Here is a 21,901-nt window from a genome sequence, read left to right on the forward strand (position 1 = left end):
AGACGTGGGGAACCGCTGCTCTAAGCCATTTTCTCTCTTCTCCTAGCTTTTTTACCTGTGCACAGAAGTTTATCAGCAGACAAACCCCAAGGATTCCCGTGGCTTAGGAAAAGACATCTGGAATATTTTCCTAGAGAAAAATGCGGTAAGGCAGTCACGGATTGAATTACAGTTTTATTGGATTCTTGGGGCCATTCGGGAGCAGAGGGAAAACGAAGCCACACATTTAGGCCGGATGGAGACAGGTTTTGAGGAGAAGTCGGGGCTGAGGGCTCCTGGGTCCTATTCGCGGCCCTGCTGTCAACCCTGAGCCCCTGACCTGGCCCCTTTGTTCCACGTGTGCCAGGTAGAAGGCACATTGCCTGCCCCCTGGACCAGGGCTGGCACCCCCCAGCCCTCCCTGCCCGCCCATCGGGGGACGAAGCAACAGAGGCACAGAGACCCCCGATGGTGGTGGAGATCGGTGAGCCAGATGAGGAGCCAGGGTTCTGACACTCGGCGCCCTTGGGGATCCTGCCCAAAGCAGGGTTCGCAGGGAGGAGGCCCAGAGTGTGTGGGCAGAGGAGCGCTGTGCGTGTGGACAGGGCCGCGGAGGTGGTGCTCGCCCACACAGGGCATTGTGGGCCTGCAGTCTGACCAGCTACGCTAATGCCCAAGTGACTTTCAGTTCCACAGCGTAAGCTCGCGGGATTAATGAGTCCTGTGCTCCCCAGGACTTCTGTGCCTGTCCCGTTGTGTGGGTCTGGAGGAGGGGTGGCCCCGTAGGGGCGGTGGACTCAGCCTGTCCCGCTGCCAGGTCCTCGTGCTCCGTGCTCACTGGGACACTTGGCCACAGGGGGAGCAGAGGACAGGGCCCAGTGACGTTTCTGCGTTGCTGTGGAGTCATAGCAGTAGGGAACCCGTAAACCTGCACAGGTTACCCCGGAAGAGGGCCTGCTGGCCTTGCGGCTTCAGATTCCATTTCTCAAACGCCGTAACCTCGTGTGAAGGCTTACAAGGAGAGAGCAGGGAGGACGGGCAGCAGGTGTCGCGGAAGAAGACAGGGGGGTGTTGGGAGGCCTTCCTTGCCGCGGGGCAACATCTCCACGCGCCCTGGGCCGTGGGTCTCACCGCCCGCCCCCACTCCTCTCTTCTAGCCGCTGAGGGTGAAGGTCCCAGAGGTGTTACAAGCTGAAATTGGTAAGTCGGCTCATGGGCCACTTGGTCTCATCCTGGGCCCTGGGGGCGCCAGAGCAGAGGGCGCGTAGCCCGTCCTTGGGCACCCCTTCCTCTAGGAGGGGGAGGTGGCTGGCGGACAAGCAACCATGGGACGGCCCTGCCTGGGGAGCTCGTCCCAGGAAGGGAAGACGTGACCCCGTGAGACATGCGCTCGTTTCCGCCAGTCGTCCCCGGGGCCTTCCTGGGCCCTGCGGGGCCGTCCGTACCAAGGGGTGGTTGGACTTGAGGGATTCCTAAGCCTGGCCGATCATTAGAATCCCTGAGGGAACTCTGAAAAATCCAGGAACCAGGGCCTGCTCCGTCCCACCTCAGGGTTGGGATCTGCGGAGCATTTTTGTTTCTGTAAGTTCCTCACTGATCCCAGAGCAGCTGGTCCAGTGAGGACCCGGCCGGCTGGGTGGTCGCTCCGTCCTCTCGCTCTCAGGTCGTGAGTAGAAGAGCTGAGGGAAGGCGGCATAAGAGGGCGTCAGCCTGAGGAGCGGGTCCCAGGCAGCTTGGGAGGATAGGTGTCCCACGGCCAGGGGGTGAACGGAGCTGGACGGACACTGGTCCTCACCTGCGTGACGCTGCCGCAGGGACAGGACAGACTCCACCAGGGTCATGTGAGGTGCTTGCCGGGCAGCCACCGAGAAGGAGAGGTTACCACTGTGCCGGCAGAGGGCAGCCCTCGGCACATCTGACAGCAGGCAGGGCTTTAAGGTCCTTCCACGTCATGGAGTCTGGAACGCCCAGGTGTGCTGTCCTCGCCTTGGGACCCGGATGGCAGGGCTCTAGTCCTGGATTCAGGAGTGACCGGCTGGGTCCAGGCCTCCGCCTCCCTTGGCTCTGCAGGCGCAGCCCCCCCTCCCGACACCCCGTTTGTGTCTTCTCTGGGTTCCCACCAGACTTGCGTCTGCGCAGCTGTGAGGACGTCCGCGCCGCGCTCCGTGAAGCTCAGGAGGCGGCCATGCCCGAGATCCAGGAACAGATCCAGGACTACAGGTGCCGACCCGCCGCCCCTCTGCCTGCCCGCCTGCTGGCCCCGTGTCTCCCGTGCATGCGCACGCGCCTCGCTCCTTCTGGGCCTCTGCCGGGCACCTGTGTACGTTCGTCTCTCTCTCTGGCTTAGAACAAAGCGCACCCTGGGGCTTGGCAGTCTGTATGGAGAGAATGACCTGCTGGACCTGGACGGGGACCCTGTCCGAGAACGCCAAGTGGCCGAGAAGCAGCTGGCCGCCCTGGCAGACATTCTGTGAGTGCAGAACAGATGCGAGTGTTCATGGGTCTGTTCCCCGACGTCTCCCCTCCATGCCTGCCGGCCCTCCTTCCCCTGAAGGACGGGGAGAGCGCGCACTCCACACAAGGTGCAGGGCCCGGGGCTGCCCACGGGGACTCGGGCGTTAGGAGCTTCTGCTCCCTTCCGAGCCCTCTTCCCGCCCGCCCTGCCTCCTGCCTGGATGTCCCGTGGACACCAGCGGGAGGGCCACGCCACAGGTCTGCTGTGAGTGCTGCCTTCAGGAGGCAGATGAGCTGGAGACGGAGGGTGGGCCGTATTTAACTGACGGCATCAGAAGACACCTAACTCTCCGAGGAAGGAAGTCGCGGCCCGTCCTCCCGGCGTCACCCACGTGACTTTGGGCACGTCAGGCTTCGGTCGTGTGTGACCTTGGTCTCAGCTATAAAATGACAAAAGCGGACAAGACGTCTTCGTAGTCTTCATGCTGCCATTCTGTGCAGCGAGATTTATGGAGTCTGTTCTAGGCTCCTGGGATGTGTTCGTGAGCAAAACAGCAGTTCCCATGGTGCTGACGTAGCAGGAAGAAAAAGCAGCGTGCGATAAATAAGCAAGATCTGTAACATGTTCGAAATGAGGGGGAGACAGCAGGCCGAAGGAAGGGGTCCGGAGCACAGAGCTGGTGCGTGACATTTAAATAGCGGTGTCAGGGCGAGCCGCATCCAGAGAGTTAACGCTAGAGCACCTGAAGGAAGTGGGGCCGTTGCCCTCGCTGACATCTGGGGGAAGAGCATCCCAGGCAGAGGGCAGCAGGGCAGGGTAGGCGCCTGCTTGGCATTTGGGGGCAACGGAGGGCAGCTTGGCCAGATCATGTTGAGAAGGTCTGTGCTGACCTCAGAGGTGACAGGAGGGCGGCCACAGAGCCTGAGAACGCTTGTATGGACGGACAGAAGGGGAGCCGGGAGTGGGGCTGGGCTGTGGGTGGAGGGTGGTGGGGAGCAAGGGAGGGTCCCAGGCAAGGGGTTGCACGGGAACCCACGTGGTAGGGGTTGGGACGAAGGATGCAGTGAAAAGTGGTCAGTCCCAGGGGTATTTTGATGGTCGAGCAAACAGGCATTTCCTAAAAACGGAGTGTGGACTGTGGGAGAGAGAAAAGTCAGGGAAGACTCTGCAGTTTGTGCCTGAGCCGCTGGAAAGACCAGGTGCCATCAGCCGAGACCGGGTGGCTGTGTGCAGGGCAGTTCGCGGTAGCCAGTCGGGGCTCCGTGTCAGACCGCACCCTGGAGATCCCGGGACGCGGCCTCAGGGACGGTCTTGCAGCGGATCAGGGCACACGGGGGGCGTATTCTTGGAAACAGCCCCCTGGCCTTCAGCCAAGCCTTGGACCTTTCTGGGCCTCAGTTTCCCTAGTGGTCTGATGGCAAGAATCAGCCTGACCGCTCCAAGGGTGAGCACAACACCAGCCTGTGCTTGTTCTGAGATCCTAACGCCCAAGAGCCACATGGCGTTATCACCGGCAGCGTGGGCACCCGCTTGTAATGGGGGGAAGCAGGGAAGCTTTGGTCTCACAAAATCTGGTATCTACTCGTGCGGTTTGAGAATTCGACGAGTTAATACGTGTCGAGTGGTGCCTGGCCAGTAGCGCACCCTCTAGCGTCCGTTGCTGTTACCATTTGCCTGGTAAATAGGCTCCCCTGGATCCGGTCTCAGGGTGCGACCTTCTGTCGTCCTTCAGCGGGGCGCGGCGCAAGCCCCTTCCTCCATAATACCTCCCGATGCCGTGTTTGCCGCATCCCCTTCCTTTTAGCTGGAAGGACATCACCATCGCTGTGCGGAGGCCCCCAGGGGAGTAAGGGCTTTCACCTCCTGGGCCCCACACTGGCTCAGAGCTGAGACCAAGAGTCGAGGCCTGGCCTCCCTCCCCTACGGCCCCCATCCTCCATGTGTGTGCAGCGGACACACCTGTGCCCCACAGTGCGAGTCATCTGTCCTTTCTTTTGTTCCAGGTCCAAGTACGAGGAGGACAGGAGGTGAGTGAGTGTGCGGTGTGCCGGCCATCCTCCAGTCACAGGGGGGCCCCTAGCATTGGGGGTCACGGTCTGAGCGTAGCCCTGGTCACAGTGGGGTCGTGGGGTCCAGGCCGCTGCTGCTCGGGGACCACCGCCTGGGTGGTGGGGACAGCTCGAGCGCTCTGATTGCCCACGCCCGCCCCTCTCTCGCAGCACCCCCATGGACTTCGTCCTCAATACCTACATGAGCCACGCCGGGCTCCGTCTCCGAGAGGCACGGCCTTCCGGCACAGCTGAAAAGGCCCAAGCAGCTCCTGACAAGGACAAGTGGCTGCCCTTCTTCCCAAAGACCAAGAAGGTGACAGAGCTATCTAGACAGCATCTTCTGGTGCGGTTCTCTGCAGGGGGGCAGCCTGGGAAAGCCCCCCCATCACGGCCTTCACAGGGGCGTCCGTGAGAACCCACAGACTAGCTCAGACCCGGGCCGGAAGCACCCGTGCTGGCTCAGGAACAGGCGGGAGTCTGCTTTCTAGTTAGTTGTTTGGGGCGAGTCTTGGGGCCAGCGGCCGCGTCTGGGGATTAGGACCTTCTCCAAACCCCGTGTCTCTTGTCTCAGCAGAGCAGCAATTCCAAAAAAGACAAGGACGCCTTGGAGGACAAGAGGCGAAACCCTATCCTCAAGTACATCGGGAAGCCCAAAAGCTCTTCGCAGAGCAGTGAGTTGGGGGGGCGGGGGGCAGTGGCCTGGGCGGGGGCGCAGCCACGTGCCCACACGCCGCTTCCGATCAGTGCTGCTCAGGCTCCCCTGTCACGCGCGTGCGGCTCTCCCAGGTACAGGGACCAGGAGGCCGTGCTGGTGCCCGGGCCTGAGTCCAGGAACTCAGAGCCTGTTGTAGGAACAACCACACGGAGGAACATTCCCCGCCGCGGCAGGCTCTGGCGGCAGTAGATGCTCCCTTCACCTTCTCCAGTGGGCTTCGTCGGTGCCCCGGGGTGTGTAGGGAGCACGTGCGGGCCCTCGGCGGGACGTCCGAGTGACCATGCAGCAGAGCTAGGCGGATGGGGGCAGGTTTGGGGCCCAGAGGCCCCCCTGCTGCTGCCGCTTACCCGGAACTCGGGTGGGCTGGTCACGGGTCTTCCCAGCCCTGTCCTTGGTCTGGAACTTGCCGCTGGTCCCCAGTCAGTATCCGCAACCCCCAGCATGGGTCTTGGGAATCTGGGAAGGGCCCTGGGGTGAGCCGGCGGCCTTTTCTGAAATTGCTGCCGGGGGTGGGGGCTCGGGGGCGGGGGGGACTCTTCTCTATCAGACCTGAGTTTTGCCACCACCTTTTCATTTTCCAGCTTGATGTAAGTTTTGTTTTGAGTCTTGAGACATTAATTTGACTTTTCATGGTTTACTTTTGTTTTTGTTTGTTTTCTTTTAGCATTTCATATTCCCTTGTCCCCTGTGGAAGGTAAAAGGACCATTTTCTGTGGGTTTTTCTTTGCTTTAGCTTTGAGTTTCCATCTCTCAAGTCTGTGTCTCCTTCTCTGCCTGTCCGCCCCCTCCTCCGTCCATCCGTCGCCTCCTCCGTCTGTCCGTCCTTGCTGCCCCAGCGGCCCTGTGACACGGTCCTCCCCGGGTGCTGGTCTTTCTCTCCCTCCCTTCCTCTGGAAGGTCCGGGGCTCTGTGTGCACGCGGGAGGCCGCGTCCCGCACGAGCTCCTCAGAATTTTGTTTCTATTGAAATAATAACCAAAATCCTCATTTTTGAGGGTTATGCAGGCTTTCTTTAGTAGACAGCGGTCTGTAACGGTTCTTTGGGGCCTTTTATTGTCTGTCACCTGCTCTGCTTAAGCCTTCGGGCGTGGCCCCTCCCTGCCCCTGACTCACGGTGACAGAGAGAATGCCCCCACCGTGCGTGTGTGGCTCTGAGCACAGAAAAACCACGTCCTCCGCGTCACCGCAAGAGGCTGAGCACCTCCAGGCGGGTGAGCGCAGGGGCCGTGTGTGCGGCCCCCACGAATACAGTCACGTGCCTGGTACCGGCTAGTTCTGCAGTGGGTCTGTGGAGAAGGAGCTGTGGGATGCAGTCAGGAGCTTGTCCGGTCGCTAGAAATCGTTTTATGTAAAGTGATGGCAGAAAATAATGATTTTCAAAATTATTTCAAAGTTTTAACTTCCTGAACCCGTTATGCTGCTTTAAATTAGAAAAACTTTCAAATTCTGAGAAAAGGCCTATAAAACAGTGGAAAAATAAAAGAATGGCCTTGACTCCCAGGCCCTCAGTTCTTCCACACGCCCCCTCCCGTCCGCCCTGCCCGAGAGCGAGCGGCCCCGAGAGCGAGCGGCCGGCCAAGCTGCCAGAGCCCGGGGAGGGAGAGGGGCCTGGGCGTCCACCAGCTCGGCGAGCTAGAGCTTCCCGCGATAGTTTAGGGATTGGGTTTGGTGTTCTCGAGTTCCCGGGATATCAGAAGAGTCTGGATCCACATCTGAAGGCCACACCCCCCCCCAGAGGTAGATGCCCCAGCACTGAGCGCTGGACCGTTTGGGGTGATCAGCTGTCACCCCTGATTAGCAGCGACCGTGTCTGATTGTTAATAACATGGAGTTTACTTCTCTCATTTCCCTGTCATCCGGAGAACGGAGGAGGGAGGACAGAGGACACCAGTGAAAAATGGGCTCGTTTTAACAAATTGTGCTCCTTCCTGCCTGTTTTTCCCATTACCCTGACTCAAGTATGCCGGCTGCCAGACCACGCCCATCCCTCACACGGGGTGCAGCTCCATGCCGAGGACACGTGGCCCACAGGAGGGGAGCGGGGGCTCAGCCAATGGCCGCCTGTCCCAGGGTGTTCCTGGGCCCCACACGGTCACCCAGCAGTGCTGCGTAGATGACCCTGGGTCAGGCGGATGTGGCCCTGTCCCCAGAGTGGGGGTGAGGGTAGCAGCCCCTCGGCCGAACACATCCTTACAGCCTCCTCTTACACAGTTCTGGGAAACTGTTACCCCAGCTGCCTGCCCAAAGGATATTTAGTTCTGCTTCCTCTGGCCTGGACGCTTTCTTACAAAACCCGAGTTTGGCTATTTGGGGAGATCTGTACGTTTTCATAGGCGGGACCCCAGTTAGTGTGGGTAGGATCAGGGCCTCACCCGCCTCCCGGCCCCCCTCGCTCTGCTGTTGGTCTCAGGCCCATCGGCCCTGGGAGCCCAGCTCCTGTCCTGAGATCCCTGGAGCTGAGCTCACTGTCTTTGAGGAGGAGAGCCCCCCTGCAGGGCATCACATGAGCCTTTTGACTTTCTTACCTGTCCTCTGTTTCTTTGAACAAGAAACACGTGAGAGAGAGAGAGAGTGGCCACCCGTGCCGCTCTGCACATTAGTGGGAGAGGACCAGGAGCTAGTCCAGAGGACGAGTCCCAGGAGCTAGTCAGTCCAGAGGACGAGTCCCAGGAGCTAGTCCAGTCCAGAGGACGAGCACCGCGTCTCCGGGTCCTGTGCCCAGTGCTACTGTCATCCGTGCTTGCTCATTGCTCTGTCTTCTGGGCGAGGCGGGAGCGAGGGTCCTGGGACACCATCCCTGAACAGAAAGCAGAGTACCCTTCATTATCTTTCTGCTTCCAGTCAAACCAGGCAATGTGAGGAACATCATTCAGCACTTTGAGAACAACCAGCCGTATGATGCCCCAGAGCCTGGGACGCAGCGGCTGTCCACTGGAAGCTTCCCTGAGGACCTGCTGGAGAGCGACAGGTGAGGGGGGCCAGGTGCCACCTCCTTGAGGGGGGGAGCCCGGGCGGGGTCTGCAGCCAGCGTCGATCCCAGCTGCCTCGTCCACTCCCCTAGACCGTGAGGTTCCCGCTGCAGACCTCGCAACCGCTCCCCCAGCCTCCCCGCCTGGGGCTTGTCAGGAAAGGACCTGCCGTGTGCTGGCGATCAGGCCAGCGGAGGACGGAGCCCAGCCCCTGACCTCCCAGCCCAGGGACTGCTTGCCCTTAGCATTTGCTCCAGTTCACCCGGGCTACTGGGCAGCATGTGTGCCAAGGCTGGACTAGAGCAGCTAGTCCCGACAGTGTAGGTGACAAGGCCAGGAAGACCGTGGGGCAGGGAGGCAGGGGGAGGTCCCAGAAATAGCGAGGTCACACGGAGACGGTCGTGGCGCCTGTGAGGAAGAGCGCTGGAGATGGGGTTCTGCCGTCTCAGAGCAAACCGCTCTTCTCCTCTCAAGAACGAGAGGGGTCTGCAAGCATGTTGTCCATCTTGGCCGGGTTCTAATGAGAACCCTTCTCTGGCTGGAAACGTGCTCTTGGACTTGCTCTCGACTGTGCTGGGACAGCAGTTCCATCCTGTCTCACGCTCTCCAGCCAGCTCTCAGTGAAAACCACCTGTGGTCAGAAAGCTCCGAGCACGTTCCTTCAGTCACCCTCGAGCCGTAGTCCCTGCGGTCCCGCGTGTGCAGAAATAACACACGTGTGCACCCGAGCCTGAGCCCCTGAGCGGGCGCGCACCCGCTCACCAGGGAGCGGCCTGGGTAGTCACCCATCTTACCTCCAAAACCATCAGCACGCCATGAGTCTGCCGTTCCTGCCCGCACAAGGTCACTCCTGCTTGTAGGAAGCCCCTAAGCTGCGTGTGTGCGTGCGTGCGGGAAGACTGCCGTAGTGAGAACAGACAGAGGTTTAAGGGAAGAGGAAGGTTACGTTTGTCCTGAGCTGAGAGATTGAGTGCTAATGTTAGCGAGTGAACTAAATGTATAAAGTACGTGACGTGTAGGCTTGATGTCACGGGTGCATCAAACGCACGGTTATGTAGACGTAACATCAACATTTTGAGAATAAGGTGAGGCCTTTTGCAAACTGGTGTTCTTGAAGTTGCCGGTAACGATCCGGGCCCCGAGGCACTCACCAGGCTCCCGGCTCCACGGTCAGCGGCAGCCCTCGGCCTGGCCGACGGTCAGCTCGCCGGCCCTCTCGGCAGCGCTGCGGGGCAGGGGTCGGCAGATGAAAGGGGCCCGCAGTTCCAGAAGGCAGTGTTCTAGGGACTGGGGGCCAGCGGAGGGTGTGGCCCCCCTCCTCACCCGTGGGGACTGGGAGGCTCAGCGCGGGAGCCTCGCCGGCGGCCCGTTGGGGACACCGGCGCAGGTGCTGTTGGCAGACTCGGTCGGAGGCTGTTCTGAGGAGATGAGCTGGCAGCGGGGCTTCTAACCCTCCGAACCCGGGGCGGCTGCGCTTGGGTCCTGGGCAGTTCGGAGAGACGCGGTGAACGGAGACCGAGCCGTTTGGCTCGTCTGCGGCAGCCTGCTGCGCTCTCCAGGCCGTCCGTGGTCCTACCTGCAGGGCGGGATGTACGCGATGTCGGCAGGGCTGCGCGGGGAGGCGCCATCCGGGGGCAGCCAGGGTCAGGGGTGCCATCGTCACCGTGCTCGTGCACTGCAGGGCGCAGACAGGAGTGGCACCGGCCATCAGCCTCTCAAGGCCCAGGGACACACGGTGGCCAGACGTGGCTGCCAGGGGGCAGCCTCCTGCCCGTCAGGAGCCAGGCACCCCCGAGCCGGCCGGCCCCCAGGACGGGGAGTGCAAGCCAGGAAGTGTGCTGCAGGATTGGAACGGGAGACCCCACGCCGCAGCTGAAGCCGGAGCCCGGCGGCGGGTAGACTGTCCGCCAGGCCTGCCAGTGAGGAGGCCAGCACGAGCGTGAGAGGGAGGCCCCTACGCCTCCCTGGTAGGAAGTCCTATAAAAGGAGAGCAGAGTCCGCGGTGGGGGCTGACCTGCTCCAGAGCCGAGGGCGAGAGGGACTGGCCAGCACGCGGCCCAGGAGCAGGGCCTCTGGTGTCCACAGCTGTCCTGGTGGGCGTCGGGTCTTTGGCGTCTGTACACAGCACACGTCTGGTCTGTTGGTCCCGGATTTCACCTTCCTGATGGGTCACGGGGAGGATGAGAGGCTGAGCAGAGGCGGGAGATTGTAGGGCAGCGGCAGGAGTTGTCCCTGGGAAGTTCGGCCCCTGCAGGGGCGGGGGGAGGACCCCTGAGTCAGGGCAGCAGACCATAGCCGTCCAGGCTGCCAGACCCCGGGGTGTCTTGCCCTGCTTCCCCCAGCTCCCGCTCAGAGATCCGCCTGGGCCGCTCTGAGAGCCTGAAGGGCCGGGAAGAGATGAAGCGGTCCCGGAAGGCAGAGAACGTGCCCCGCTCTCGCAGTGATGTGGACATGGACGCGGCCGCGGAGGCCGCCCGCCTCCACCAGTCAGCCTCGTCCTCTGCCTCCAGTCTCTCCACCAGGTGGGGGAGGACTCGGGCAGCCAGGGGGGCTCGGGCAGCTGGGGGGCCTCAGGGCCGGGGGGCAGCAGGTGCTGAGAGCTGACTTCTCTCCACAGGTCTCTGGAGAACCCAACCCCTCCCTTTACCCCCAAAATGGGCCGCAGGTGAGTGAGGCGCCCCAGTCGCACTCCCACCCCCGAGCGGCTGGTGGGGCGTGCATCTCATCTCCACAGCCGCTGGTTTCCCACGGGCACGGGGCAGGCGGGGAGCACAAACCCCTCGTGTGCGTCCTTCTTCCTCATGAAGCTGCCCCCTTTCCCCCAGGAGCATTGAGTCCCCCAGCCTGGGCTTCTGCACAGACGCCCTCCTCCCCCACCTCCTAGAGGATGACCTGGGCCAGCTGTCGGACCTGGAGCCAGAGCTGGACGCCCAGAACTGGCAGCACACGGTGGGCAAGGACGTGGTGGCCGGGCTAAGCCAGAGGGAGATTGACCGGCAGGAGGTCATTAACGGTGAGGGTGTGCGCCTCGCACTCGGCGGGGAGTAAGTCGGGCGGCGCCGGGAGGACGGGCCCAGGTTGGCGTCACCGTTCCTGCCCTGGGGGTGGCGACGTTGCTGGACTTTCAGACATCAGCGCTCCATTGCCTCAGAAGTGAGGTGGTTTGGGGTGACAGTCATCACTTCGGATACCTGCTGACCTCCCCTGCTTTGTCCTCCTCCCATCCTGCAACACTGCGCTCAGAGCTGTTCGTGACGGAAGCCTCCCACCTGCGCACGCTCCGGGTCCTCGACCTGATCTTCTACCAGCGGATGAAGAAGGAGAACCTGATGCCCCGGGACGAGCTGGCCCGGCTCTTCCCCAACCTGCCCGAGCTCATCGAGATCCACAGTGAGGGGCCCGTCCTCCCCGCCCGCTGTCCCCCCACACACACTCCCACTAGCCTTCAGGTCTCTGTCCCCGGTCCGCCCCCATGCCAGGGCCTCCCTGAGCAGACGACCCTCACCAGCTCTCCCTGGCCCAGAAACCAGCATTCCCCCCAGACCCTTCCCCCCCCGCCGGCCCTGCTGCCATGAGCTCCCCCCTCTGGCTGTGGAGGGCCCGGCAGCGCAGCCCCACCCCAGGCTTCCGTGTCCCTTCTCTCCCCCAGATTCCTGGTGCGAGGCCATGAGAAAGCTCCGGGAGGAGGGCCCCATTATCAAAGACATCGGCGATCTCATGTTGGCTCGGGTACGCCGGGAGGAGACGGGTCCCCTTTCCCATGGCGGCAGGAGTGGAGGAGGACGGCATGGGGGGCAGGGGGGCGACGCCTGGGCGGTGTCCCTTGTGCCACAGTTCGACGGCCCCGCCCGGGAGGAGCTCCAGCAGGTGGCTGCCCAGTTCTGCTCCTACCAGTCCATCGCCCTGGGGCTCATCAAGACCAAGCAGCGCAAGGAAAGCCGCTTCCAGCTCTTCATGCAGGTACGTCCGCGGCCAGGAGGGTGAGCCGGGGTCACCGGGGACCTCCTGGATTGCCCTCCTGGCCCCCCTGGGGCGGGCGCGCTGGCCTCTCCTCCACCCTGGGGGGCGGCCCAGTGCCTCCCCGCACCCACCCACTGCCCCAGGAACACTGGACCGTGCCCGCTCTTGAGACAGACCGCTGCTCCCTGAAAGGAGCCCCAATTCGCAGTCAGAAGGCCCCGTTCACCTAGTACCTGTGGGCCTGTAGGCGGATGTCCGCCTCCTCGTCCGTAAGATGGGCGCAGCAGCTACTCAGTGCTGCCTGTCTGGCCACATCCCTTCCTTGGGTTCTCTCCCTGCCCTCATCAACCTTGCCCTAAATATTTAAGGAGTTGCCCTCTGGGGTCAGGACCCACTGGAATTTTCCCTCCCCTCCGGGCCCCGCGCCCATCGGCCAGCTCCTGACCAGGTTGACCGCTCTCCGTCCAGGAGGCCGAGAGCCACCCTCAGTGCCGGCGGCTGCAGCTCAGAGACCTAATCATCTCGGAGATACAGCGGCTCACCAAGTACCCCCTCCTGCTGGAGAGCGTCCTCAAGCACACGGACGGTAGGCCGCGGGGGGCACAGCCCCACTCAGACCCCGCTCTAGCACTGACCTTCTCTGGTCTTCGGGGTCTTCGTCCTGGCCTTGTTAGGGTCAGTCTCAAAGAAAGTGACTGTACCCGGGCTTTGAGGAAGACAAGGTGTTTGGCCGTGGGAGGAGGGAAGGGCCGCTCCAGCCTGTGTGTGGCCCCGGGGCAGATCTGATGGAAGCGTCCAGGTGCACGCAGGGACTCCCCTGTGACCATGGTCCCACACCGGGGCCAAGGTGCATTCAGCGCCCGTCCGTCCCCCCGCTGGACACCGCCTCTGTGCGGTGCCCAAAAGTACAGCCCCCTGGGCTCCTGAGCATGCCTCCGTGCCCTTGCATTTGGGGCGTTGGCTTTCAGGTATGGAGTGGCACCCCAGAGACTGTCATTGCCCCCGGGCCTCCCCTGTGTCCCTGGGGCTGGTTATGGTCCAGACGGCAATTCCCAAGAGCTGCTGGTGTCTTCAGAGAGCAGCGGTCTGGAACCGAGGACCCTCAGTGACAGGGACCCTTGCGTTCGAGGTCCTCAATTAGGCCAAGGCGGCGGCCCTGTGCCCATGCCTACTGGCTTGCCAGGCACGGCGGGTTCCAACAGGCTTCTCAGGAGCCCCGACCGCCACCTCTGCCCCATTGGCAGGTGGCACCTCTGAGCACGAGAAGCTCTGCCGGGCGCGGGACCAGTGCCGGGAAATCCTCAAGTATGTGAACGAAGCAGTGAAGCAGACGGAGAACCAACACCGACTGGAGAGCTACCAGAAACGCCTGGACACCACGTCCCTGGAGAGGGCCAGCAACCCCCTGGCAGCAGAGTTCAAGGTGGGAGGTCCAGCACGGCCAGCCCCCCACACCCACTTGGGGCACCCCTGGGAGCAGAGCCGGGGCCTGGAGGGACTCGGAGCAGGTGGCATGGGCTGGTCTGGGATGGGGTGCCCCGGTGGGACCCCACGCACACCCGGGCAGACAGCCCCACCGGCGGGACTGGACGCTGGAACCTGAGGTGCTGGGGAGAGGATAAGACGGGGTCAGGTGCGGAGAGGCCCGGTGGGAGCGTCAGAGCAAAGTCCGCCTCCTGTTGGCCGCTGGCCCCCAGCTCGTCCGCCGGGCGTCTGGCGCCTAGACGGTTCTCACATGCAGTTGGATGGATGGATGGATGGATGGTGTCTCCCTACAGAGCCTGGACCTTACAGCCAGAAGGATGGTCCACGAGGGGCCTCTGACCTGGAGGATCAGCAAGGATAAGAGCTTGGGTAGGTGTGCGGGAACTGGGGCGCACCCCAGGGGGCCACGGGGGGGCAGAGCGCCCGACGGCCTCTGGCCCCGCGTGGCCGGGGGCCCCTGACGGCGCGCCCCCCGCAGACCTCCACGTGCTGCTGCTGGAGGACCTCCTGGTGCTGCTGCAGAGGCAGGACGAGAAGCTGCTGCTCAAGTGCCACAGCAAAACGGCCGCGGGCTCCTCGGACAGCAAGCAGACCTTCAGCCCCGTGCTCAAGCTCAACGCCGTGCTCATCCGCTCCGTGGCCACAGGTACCCACGGGGCGGGGGGGGCAGCCCGGGGGCCACGCTCCCCGCTCCCTCGCGGACCCCCTGAGCCGGAGGATGTGGCCCGGGATGGGGGGGCAGCCCGGAGGACAGAGGCAGGAAAGGGCCTTGGGCTCACTGTCTTCGTCTCTCCCTCGGGGCGATGCCTGCCCTGCCTCCGGGGGTCGCGGGCAGTGATGGGCTTCGAAGCCCCTGGCCCTCCCGCCCTCACTGTTAGGAGCAGAGGGAGGGGGGCGGCTATGAAGGGGACACGCGCGTGCCGTCCCAGCAGTGGGTCCCGCGTGGTCCGCTGACCCAGTGCGCGTCCTGCCGCGGTCCTCATCCCGAGTGGAGGGTCAGGGCTCCGAGGCTGCTGTCGGCCTCTGCCGCCCGCGCCGACCCTCCCCGCTCCTCCCCACGCAGACAAGCGGGCCTTCTTCATCATCTGCACCTCGAAGCTGGGCCCCCCCCAGATCTACGAGCTGGTGGCACTGACATCGTCAGACAAGAACACGTGAGAATTGAGGGGCCACGCGTAGCCGCCATCCCCTTGGGGCCAGGGCGGTGTGTATGAGCGGCGCACCGTGAGCGGGACGCGGGCCGGCGGGGACAGGGCAGGCGCAGGGGGCTCCGGGGCCGCCATCATTGCCCGCGTCCAGTGTCAGCAGCGCTCCTTGCTCTTCTCGCTTCTTCCCGCTCCCTGCCCTTGGGGTCTTCCTTCTCCTCCAAGCTCCCTCTGTCCACGCGCTCCTGGCGGACTCCCGCCTCCAGGGCCGTCACCCACCCACCCCGTGTTCCCTCGGCGGCCGATGGGGGGGCGTGACTCGGCACAGACTGGTTGAGTCAGACGGTGTCTCAGGGTCAGGACTCCTCTGTGGAGCGTGGGTCTTGCTGCCTCTCGGCCTCGTGTGGAGGAGGCGAGCAGCTAGACAGTGCCTAGGCCAGAGCACAGCAGAGGGCCGGCGTTCCGTGGCACGTGGCGGCCAGTCCCACGCCACCACGGGAGCCGCCAGGCGGTGTGGGGAGGGGTGCCTACAGGTGGCTGGCGGCGGGGGGGCACGCCCCGGCCTCGTTCTCACCACCAGCCCTCTCTGCTCCTGCCGAGCCACAGATGGATGGAGCTCTTGGAGGAGGCCGTGCGGAACGCCACCCGGCACCCGGGAGCTGCCCCCACGCTCGCCCATCCCCCACCCCCGGGTGCCCAGGAGCCCGCACACCAGAGCCCCACACCCAGCAGGTGCTCACCCGCGGGCCCCGGTCGTCCCCACTGCAGGCCACCTCCTTGCTGCCTCTGAGCCCTTCACCCCCCTGTCCTCTGTCCCGTGTGCTCACCCCCAGCTGGCTGTCCTGGAGACCACGCCTGAGGTGGGGTGCGGGGTATACCGTCGGGACCAGGAGAAGCTGGCCGGCATCCACCCTCCCCCCCAGGTTGCCGACCGACGGCAAGTGCCGAAGCCTCACACCTCCCTTTACAGACCTGCCTTCGCTGCCCATTCTGACGCAGGAGGCCAGGGAGCATCCGAGACCTCACCCCTCCTGGCTGGCAGAGAGTCAGAACCCCGGCGGGTGACCTCTGGTGGTTTCTTCCCTCAGGGTCCGGCTAGATGGCTCAGAAGTATTCCACAGTGAACCAGAGCCCGGGGAGCTGCCCGGAGGTATGTCCCCTTAACTGTCTTTGTGGGAACCTCCTGGTCCAGTGTCTGTAGGACAGGTCGGGAGGTGATGGGAGAGGCCGTCAGGGCCAGAAGTGTGAGGTTTGGATAAGAACAGAGAAGTGAGTGAGAAAAGGGGGTCCAGGAGGGAAAGGAGAGCGGACCCGAGCGAGTGTAGACGAGCTCGCTTGGATGGAGGTTCCGACCCTGGCTCTCTGGGGACAGGTATTTGGCCGTGGAGGGAGAAGCACAGTGGGGTGGAGTCCAGGGGCCCCTGCTTCCTGCAGCTGAGCGTTTCCATGGAGAATGACATGCCTGTGGGACACCGTCCCTGGGATGGGGCTGGCGGGGGGCGAGGGGTCCCACACAGGAATCTCATTGAGGGTTTCTTCGGGGAAGAACGTAGGACCCTGGGTTTAGAGAGAAATCTCCTGGCGGGCTCCGCGTCTGGGTCCCTTTCCTGCCCCCTCCGGTCTGTGCCTTCTCTGGCTCCCCGTCGGCGATGTAAACAGCGCTGCCGCCCACCCCCACCCCCGGCCTGCGCTCTGCTTTCCCACAGCACTGCCCACCCGTGTTTCTCAGAGAGCTCCCTGAGTGTCTCCTGACCAGAATTTAAGCTCCACAGGGGCGGGGATCCTTGTTTCATTTCTGGTGTATGCCAAGAGCCTGGGACGGTGTCTGGCCATAGTAGGTGCTCAGTAAACATGCGTGGAATGAATCAGTCAGGGTTCCAGCCCCTCGAATCCAGAGCCGGGCATGGGGTCGGCCCCCACGTGCCTTCCCTCCCCTGCCTTACGCTGCCCTCCCATCCTCAGCGGGCACTGGGCCCCAGCCGAGGGCCAAGGGGAAGCACCGGGCCCTGCTGGAGGATCCCGAGCAGGAGGGCAGCCTAGAGGAGGAGCTGGGTGCCCTGCCTCACCCCTCCGCAGCCCTGGGTGGAGAGAGCAGGGGCGGCCGGACGAGAGACCCCATCCTCCTGCCCCTCGCAGTCCCTCTGTTCCTGGACGGGCTCGCCGACTCAGCCCTGGAAGACGGTGAGTGCCTGCCGGCCCAACGGCCCCGGTGCGCTGTCCGACACCTGCAGCCCCCACCTGCTGGAGGGCTCTCCCTGCACCTGCTTGAGGAGACCGTTGGGACCCCCTGTCCCCACCACCAGCTCCGCCCCGTGACGTGGGGCGTCGGCGTGGGGAGCAGCCCCCCCGTGCCGTCCCGGGCCCCGTCCAGGGAAGCCAGCATCCTCTTTCCCCTCCAGTGGAGAACCTGCGGCACCTGATCCTGTGCAGCCTGCCGCCGGGTCACCGCCCGGAAGCACAGCCCGCCGGGGAGCCCGAGGACGACCTCACCCCGACACCGTCTCTCGTGAGCGGCACCTGCCACCCCGCGGGCCCCGGCTCCCCGCGGCGCGCCCCCGCTGGGGGTGAAGGACCAGAGCAGGAGGACGCGGCTCTGTGCCCTCTGGAGCGGCTGCCCCCCCGGGCCAGGAATTCTGGGGTCTGGGAGTCTCCCGAGCTGGACAGGAGCCCAGAGGAAGAGGCCTCAAGCACCGAGGCAGCAGGGAGTTACAAAGTCGTGAGAAAAGGTAAAGTAAATCGGGTCGTCCCGACGAGACGGGCTGACCAGGTGGAGGCGAGTCTCCCAGATGCCTCATCTTCCCGGCCGCGCCGGGGCCCGAGGGGACGCTGACGCCGCACAGAGGCTTTGGGCTCGGACCGCCGGGCTTCAGAGCCATCCCCTAGTGTCCGTGTGACCCTGAACGTGACCGTAGCCCAAGGACGTCAGCACTGCCTTGCCCACCGGCGTCCTGAGGAAACCGTGTGGCTCTCCCGGGGGGGCTCACCTGACACGGGGGGCAGATGCTCGCAGCCTCGCCGAGGTCCCCAGCGGCATGGGAGGGTCACACGACCGAGCCGGGAGGGTGCGTGGCCAGCCGACGTGGCCGGGGAGGCCGTGGGCAGCGTCCAGGCCCGAAGAGCCAGGAGCAGCTGGGATGGGGGCTCCGGCCGGCTTTGGGCCGAGCAGTGAGCCGAGGGAGGGGGGTCCCTCAGCAGGAAGGATGGAGTGAGGCAGGTGCTCCCGGGGGGCCAGGGTGGGGTCCCGTCCTCCGCTGCACTTCTCGCCCTGTCTGCCCGAGGCGCCCCCTCTCCTGGTTTCTGGGAACTGACCTTCCTTCTCTGCCCTTCGGTGAACTGGTGGACAGCTTCTCTGCAGCCCCCTGGGCGTCTTCAGTGCGACCTGTGTTCACTTGGTTGTCCCTTCTTTTTCTCCCCCTGCTGCCTTCGCCCGCCTTCCTGCCCCCCTCTTCTCCCCTGCTCCCCCTCCCCTGCCCTGCCTGATCCCCCTCCTCTCCCGTTCCCCCTCCCCTCCCCTGCTCCCCCTTCCCCTTCCCTGCTCTCCTGGTCTCTGCTCTCCCTGGTGGTGGCGGCGGCTGGTGGCGGCTGGTGCAGCTGAGGTGGTGGGCAGCAAGGCTGTGCCCCCAGAGAGCGGCCAGTCAGGGCCTGAGCCACCCGAAGTGGAAGGCGGAGCAGAGGCGGCTGGTAATGATCATCCCCTTGGAGCCAGAACCAGGCCAGGGTTGGAGTGTGGGGCCTGCGGGGGGCAGAGCCAGGCTTTGGGAGTTGACCCCTGCCCGCAGTCACAGGGCGCTCCCCTGTGCGTCCTCTGGACCCCACGAGGAGTAGCACCTGGGGACAGGGGAGAGCCCTGGGCGCTAGTCGGGACACTAGTTGGTGCTGGGTCCTGAGACAGGGTCGGGAGGCGCAAGGGGCCCGGAGCCCCACGTCCTTGGTGTCTCCCTTCCCCTCCCGCCGTGGCTGACCCCGTGTGAGCCCAGGGGCCTGTGGGATCCTGCAGGAGACGGCAGGGGGGCAGGGGGCTGTGTGGACGTTCATGGCAGAGCCTGAGATGGGGCAGATGTGAAGGAGCCTCCCTGTGCTCATTTCCCCACCAGCCCCCCTCTCTACTCCTCCTTCAAGGAGTGGGAGGCGCTCCTGTCTCCTTATCCTCCAGCACTGAGCATTTTCCCTCCCGCGTAGGCCAAGCTGAGCAGAAGGGCCATCGAGAAGGCTTTCTGGAGGAGGAGGGCCTTTCGGGGACGGGTGGGCAGCATGAGGCCAGCGTGCGCTGAGCTTGTCCGCAGGATGGCATCCCCAGCCCCCCGGGTCGGTGTGGGGAGCACTGGGGGCGCGGGAGGTGGTTCCTGCTTCCTCTGTATCCGCCTCCTGATGTCCTTCTCTTGCCCGGGGACAGGGAACTGCTTCTATGTCAGCATGCCGGCAGGACCCCCGGACTCCAGCACCGAGCCCTCCCAGCCCGACGGCCTCCCTCCCTGGCAGCTGCGGGGAGGCATTGGAGGTCGCCGGCGCCCCAGCCGCTCCCCACCCAGCCTGGCCCTCAGGGACGTGGGCAGCATCTTCCGCACCATCGAGCAGCTCACCGTCAAACTCAACAGGCTCAAGGTGGGTGGGCGGGGCGGGGGGGTTGGGGCCTTCAGCCCCTTGTCCCAAGAGCCATCGCCCCACGAGGGAGGCATGCCCTCCTGCCGGGTCTCTCCCCACAGCCGCCCTGGAGCGCAGAGCCACCCCTGGGCCCAGCGAGGGAGCGGCAGCCTGGCCCCTCCCCCAGGGCCCTGCCGCACAGGGCCAAGGTCAGCCATTCCCTTGCTGCTCTCCCAGGACATGGAGCTGGCCCACAGAGAGCTGCTCAGGTCCCTCGCGGGAGAGTCATCAGGTGGCACCACGCCTCTGGGCAGTTTCCCCACGGAGGCGGCTAGATGGACAGACAGCTCCTTGTCACCTCCAGCCAGGGAAGCCCTGGCCTCTGACTCCAGGGACGGCCACCAGCCAGGGCCGTGCTCGGAGGACGGTGAGCGAGGCGATGTCCTCCGGGTACCCATGGGGGGCAGGCGGGAGTCCTCATCCCCCTGAGTGCAGTTAATTCACACCCTCAGCTTCAGAAAGGGGTCTTCAGGGAAACCCCACAGAAGCTCCCCTAAAAATGGGAACCCTTCTTTGGATTAGAGAGAACGAACCAGGGAGCTGGCGTCCCACCTAAAACCTGCCCTTAACGAGTGGGCCAGCACGCAGCCGCCCAGGGGCGGGGGGCGGACAGAACCAGAGTGGGGTGCGGCACGCCCCATGAGGGACCCCGGATGGGTGCTCCAGGTGGGTGCACGGGAGGAGGCGTTCTCATGAGCCCGAACGCGCAGGGGCTGGGGGGAGGCTGGGGGTGTCCCCCCGCCCCAGGCCAGCTCCTCACTAGGCTCCTGCTGCCTCACAGGCCCCGACGCCCTCCTGGAAGACAGCACGGTGCACGCAGCCGCGCCCCCAGGACTGTGACTGTCCCCCCTCCTCCTCTGGGGACCGGCCCGAGGCGGGGGCACGGGGCGTGGGAGTCCAGACCTCCTCCCCGGGGGCGCCCCGCATGTCGCTTGGTCTGCTCAGGTCCCGGTCAAGTTTCAGTGTCTTCCCCTGTCTGCAGCCCCCCAGGCCTCTCCTGAGCATGCCGACTGCGTCTGAAAGGCCCCCCAGACACACAGGGGAAGGAGGAGTCTCTGTGTAAATGCACTTTCTTCCTCCCTCCCTTTCTCCACAGGACCCCAGGGCCTCCGCCCCGCCTTCTTTGTCACTTTGGTTTCCTATAAATATGTATGTACTGTATGTGCATCTCGCCTTGTAAATAACTCAGACCTGTTTTGTTTGTGTTCCTGGGGGGCCGGACGCAGGTCCAGAGGGCCAGCTCACATCTCCTGGTTAACAGGCGGCTCGGGGGTCAGGGCCCAAAGCGGGAGCCAGACCTGAGCACCGGGTCGCCCGGGGGCAGGAAGGTGTCCCGGCCCACCTGGCTTGAGAGCCCAGCCTCTGTGGCCCGAGCCGAGAGCTTCTCCCCCCTGCCAGGACTTGTCCTCTTCCGGGGGGTTCCTGACCCCACCCCTGTCCACCCTTCCCCACCCTCTCCCTAGAGAAAAACCAGTGTATCAGGTACGGCCCTGAAAACTGGGCCCAGGAGGTGAGGCAGGGGGTTTGAGTGCTGGAGTCCCCACGTTAACCCAGGACCATCCCCAGGGGCCACCAGCAGTATTGGCCCCTGTCCCCATGGCAGCCCCCTCCCCACGGACTGATAGAATATACACACTGTGCTAGGTGTATATATACATATATATAAATATATATATAATATATAAAATATAGAAATGGAAATGACTGTTTTCCTGTTAAAATAATGTATACTCTTTTATTTTCTTTCTCTCATGGTTAAGATTTTTTTTTTTTTAAGAAAAGTTAAATATTCTTCAACCGTGGTGGTGTGTGTGTGATTTCTGGAACTGCTCGGATAAAAGATACTGTGGTTCTCAGGATTGCATGGAGGACACAGAAGGCAGCCCCCACCCCTGACATCAAGCCCCCGGGCCCCGCTGTGGCCAGAGACCCCCCCCAGAGCTCCTGTCGTCTGACGCGTGCTCACCGAGCCGCCGTCGGGCAGACTAGGTTACACGGCCCCACGGCCAAAGTGGGAAAAGACACAGAACCCACGCCATCGAAACAGGCAGTGGACCCAGAGTCGGGGGACCTCAGCAGCTGCCTTCCATGAGCCCCGGGACTTTTTTTTTTTTTTTTAAAGATTTTATTTATTTATTTGACAGAGACACAGCGAGAGAGGGAACACAAGCAGGGGGAGTGGGAGAGGGAGAAGCAGGCTTCCCGTGGAGCAGGGAGCCCGACGCGGGGCTCAATCCCAGGACCCTGGGACCATGACCCGAGCCGAAGGCAGACGCCCAATGACTGAGCCACCCAGGTGCCCCCAGAGCCCCAGGACTTTAAAGACAAAACGGGGAGGGCCATGTCAGAGGCCTGGCCGGTCCTCACTGGCCTCAGCCTCCACTCCGTCCCACCAGCCCTGATGGCTCCCCCAGAAGCCGCGTCCCCCAGACCTCCTGCTCCTCTGCCTTCATTGATGGACCAGGGGACAGACTCCCTTCAGCTCCATCTCGTGCTCCATCC

General features: G+C 63.8%; 1 protein-coding gene across 11 annotated transcripts in view; it reads left to right on the forward strand.

The window, feature by feature from the left end:
* ARHGEF11 (Rho guanine nucleotide exchange factor 11) overlaps positions 1–21,201 on the forward strand; it is an 84,288-nt gene extending 63,087 nt beyond the window's left edge. For 5 of the 11 annotated variants that reach the window (XM_036118248.2, XM_036118251.2, XM_036118254.2 and 2 more), the window contains 28 exons: positions 47–145; positions 1,137–1,179; positions 2,103–2,199; positions 2,327–2,449; positions 4,438–4,461; positions 4,654–4,798; positions 5,057–5,156; positions 5,865–5,894; positions 8,041–8,167; positions 10,511–10,690; positions 10,786–10,833; positions 10,994–11,181; positions 11,412–11,558; positions 11,818–11,897; positions 12,003–12,128; positions 12,597–12,714; positions 13,373–13,551; positions 13,907–13,982; positions 14,092–14,259; positions 14,677–14,767; positions 15,365–15,490; positions 15,847–15,908; positions 16,721–16,939; positions 17,158–17,484; positions 18,350–18,439; positions 19,152–19,360; positions 19,577–19,766; positions 20,181–21,201. In XM_036118248.2, the coding sequence (XP_035974141.2) occupies positions 47–145; positions 1,137–1,179; positions 2,103–2,199; positions 2,327–2,449; positions 4,438–4,461; positions 4,654–4,798; positions 5,057–5,156; positions 5,865–5,894; positions 8,041–8,167; positions 10,511–10,690; positions 10,786–10,833; positions 10,994–11,181; positions 11,412–11,558; positions 11,818–11,897; positions 12,003–12,128; positions 12,597–12,714; positions 13,373–13,551; positions 13,907–13,982; positions 14,092–14,259; positions 14,677–14,767; positions 15,365–15,490; positions 15,847–15,908; positions 16,721–16,939; positions 17,158–17,484; positions 18,350–18,439; positions 19,152–19,360; positions 19,577–19,766; positions 20,181–20,239 (3,471 nt within the window). In that variant the 3' untranslated portion in view covers positions 20,240–21,201. The remainder of the gene's footprint in view (positions 1–46; positions 146–1,136; positions 1,180–2,102; positions 2,200–2,326; positions 2,450–4,437; positions 4,462–4,653; positions 4,799–5,056; positions 5,157–5,864; positions 5,895–8,040; positions 8,168–10,510; positions 10,691–10,785; positions 10,834–10,993; positions 11,182–11,411; positions 11,559–11,817; positions 11,898–12,002; positions 12,129–12,596; positions 12,715–13,372; positions 13,552–13,906; positions 13,983–14,091; positions 14,260–14,676; positions 14,768–15,364; positions 15,491–15,846; positions 15,909–16,720; positions 16,940–17,157; positions 17,485–18,349; positions 18,440–19,151; positions 19,361–19,576; positions 19,767–20,180) is intronic. The other 6 variants (XM_036118249.2, XM_036118245.2, XM_078078514.1 and 3 more) reach the window with 3 other exon arrangements.
* Positions 21,202–21,901: the final 700 nt, after the last annotated feature.

This window comes from Halichoerus grypus, chromosome 7 (genome assembly GCF_964656455.1).
Source record: "Halichoerus grypus chromosome 7, mHalGry1.hap1.1, whole genome shotgun sequence".
In the NCBI taxonomy this organism is placed as follows: domain Eukaryota; kingdom Metazoa; phylum Chordata; class Mammalia; order Carnivora; family Phocidae; genus Halichoerus; species Halichoerus grypus.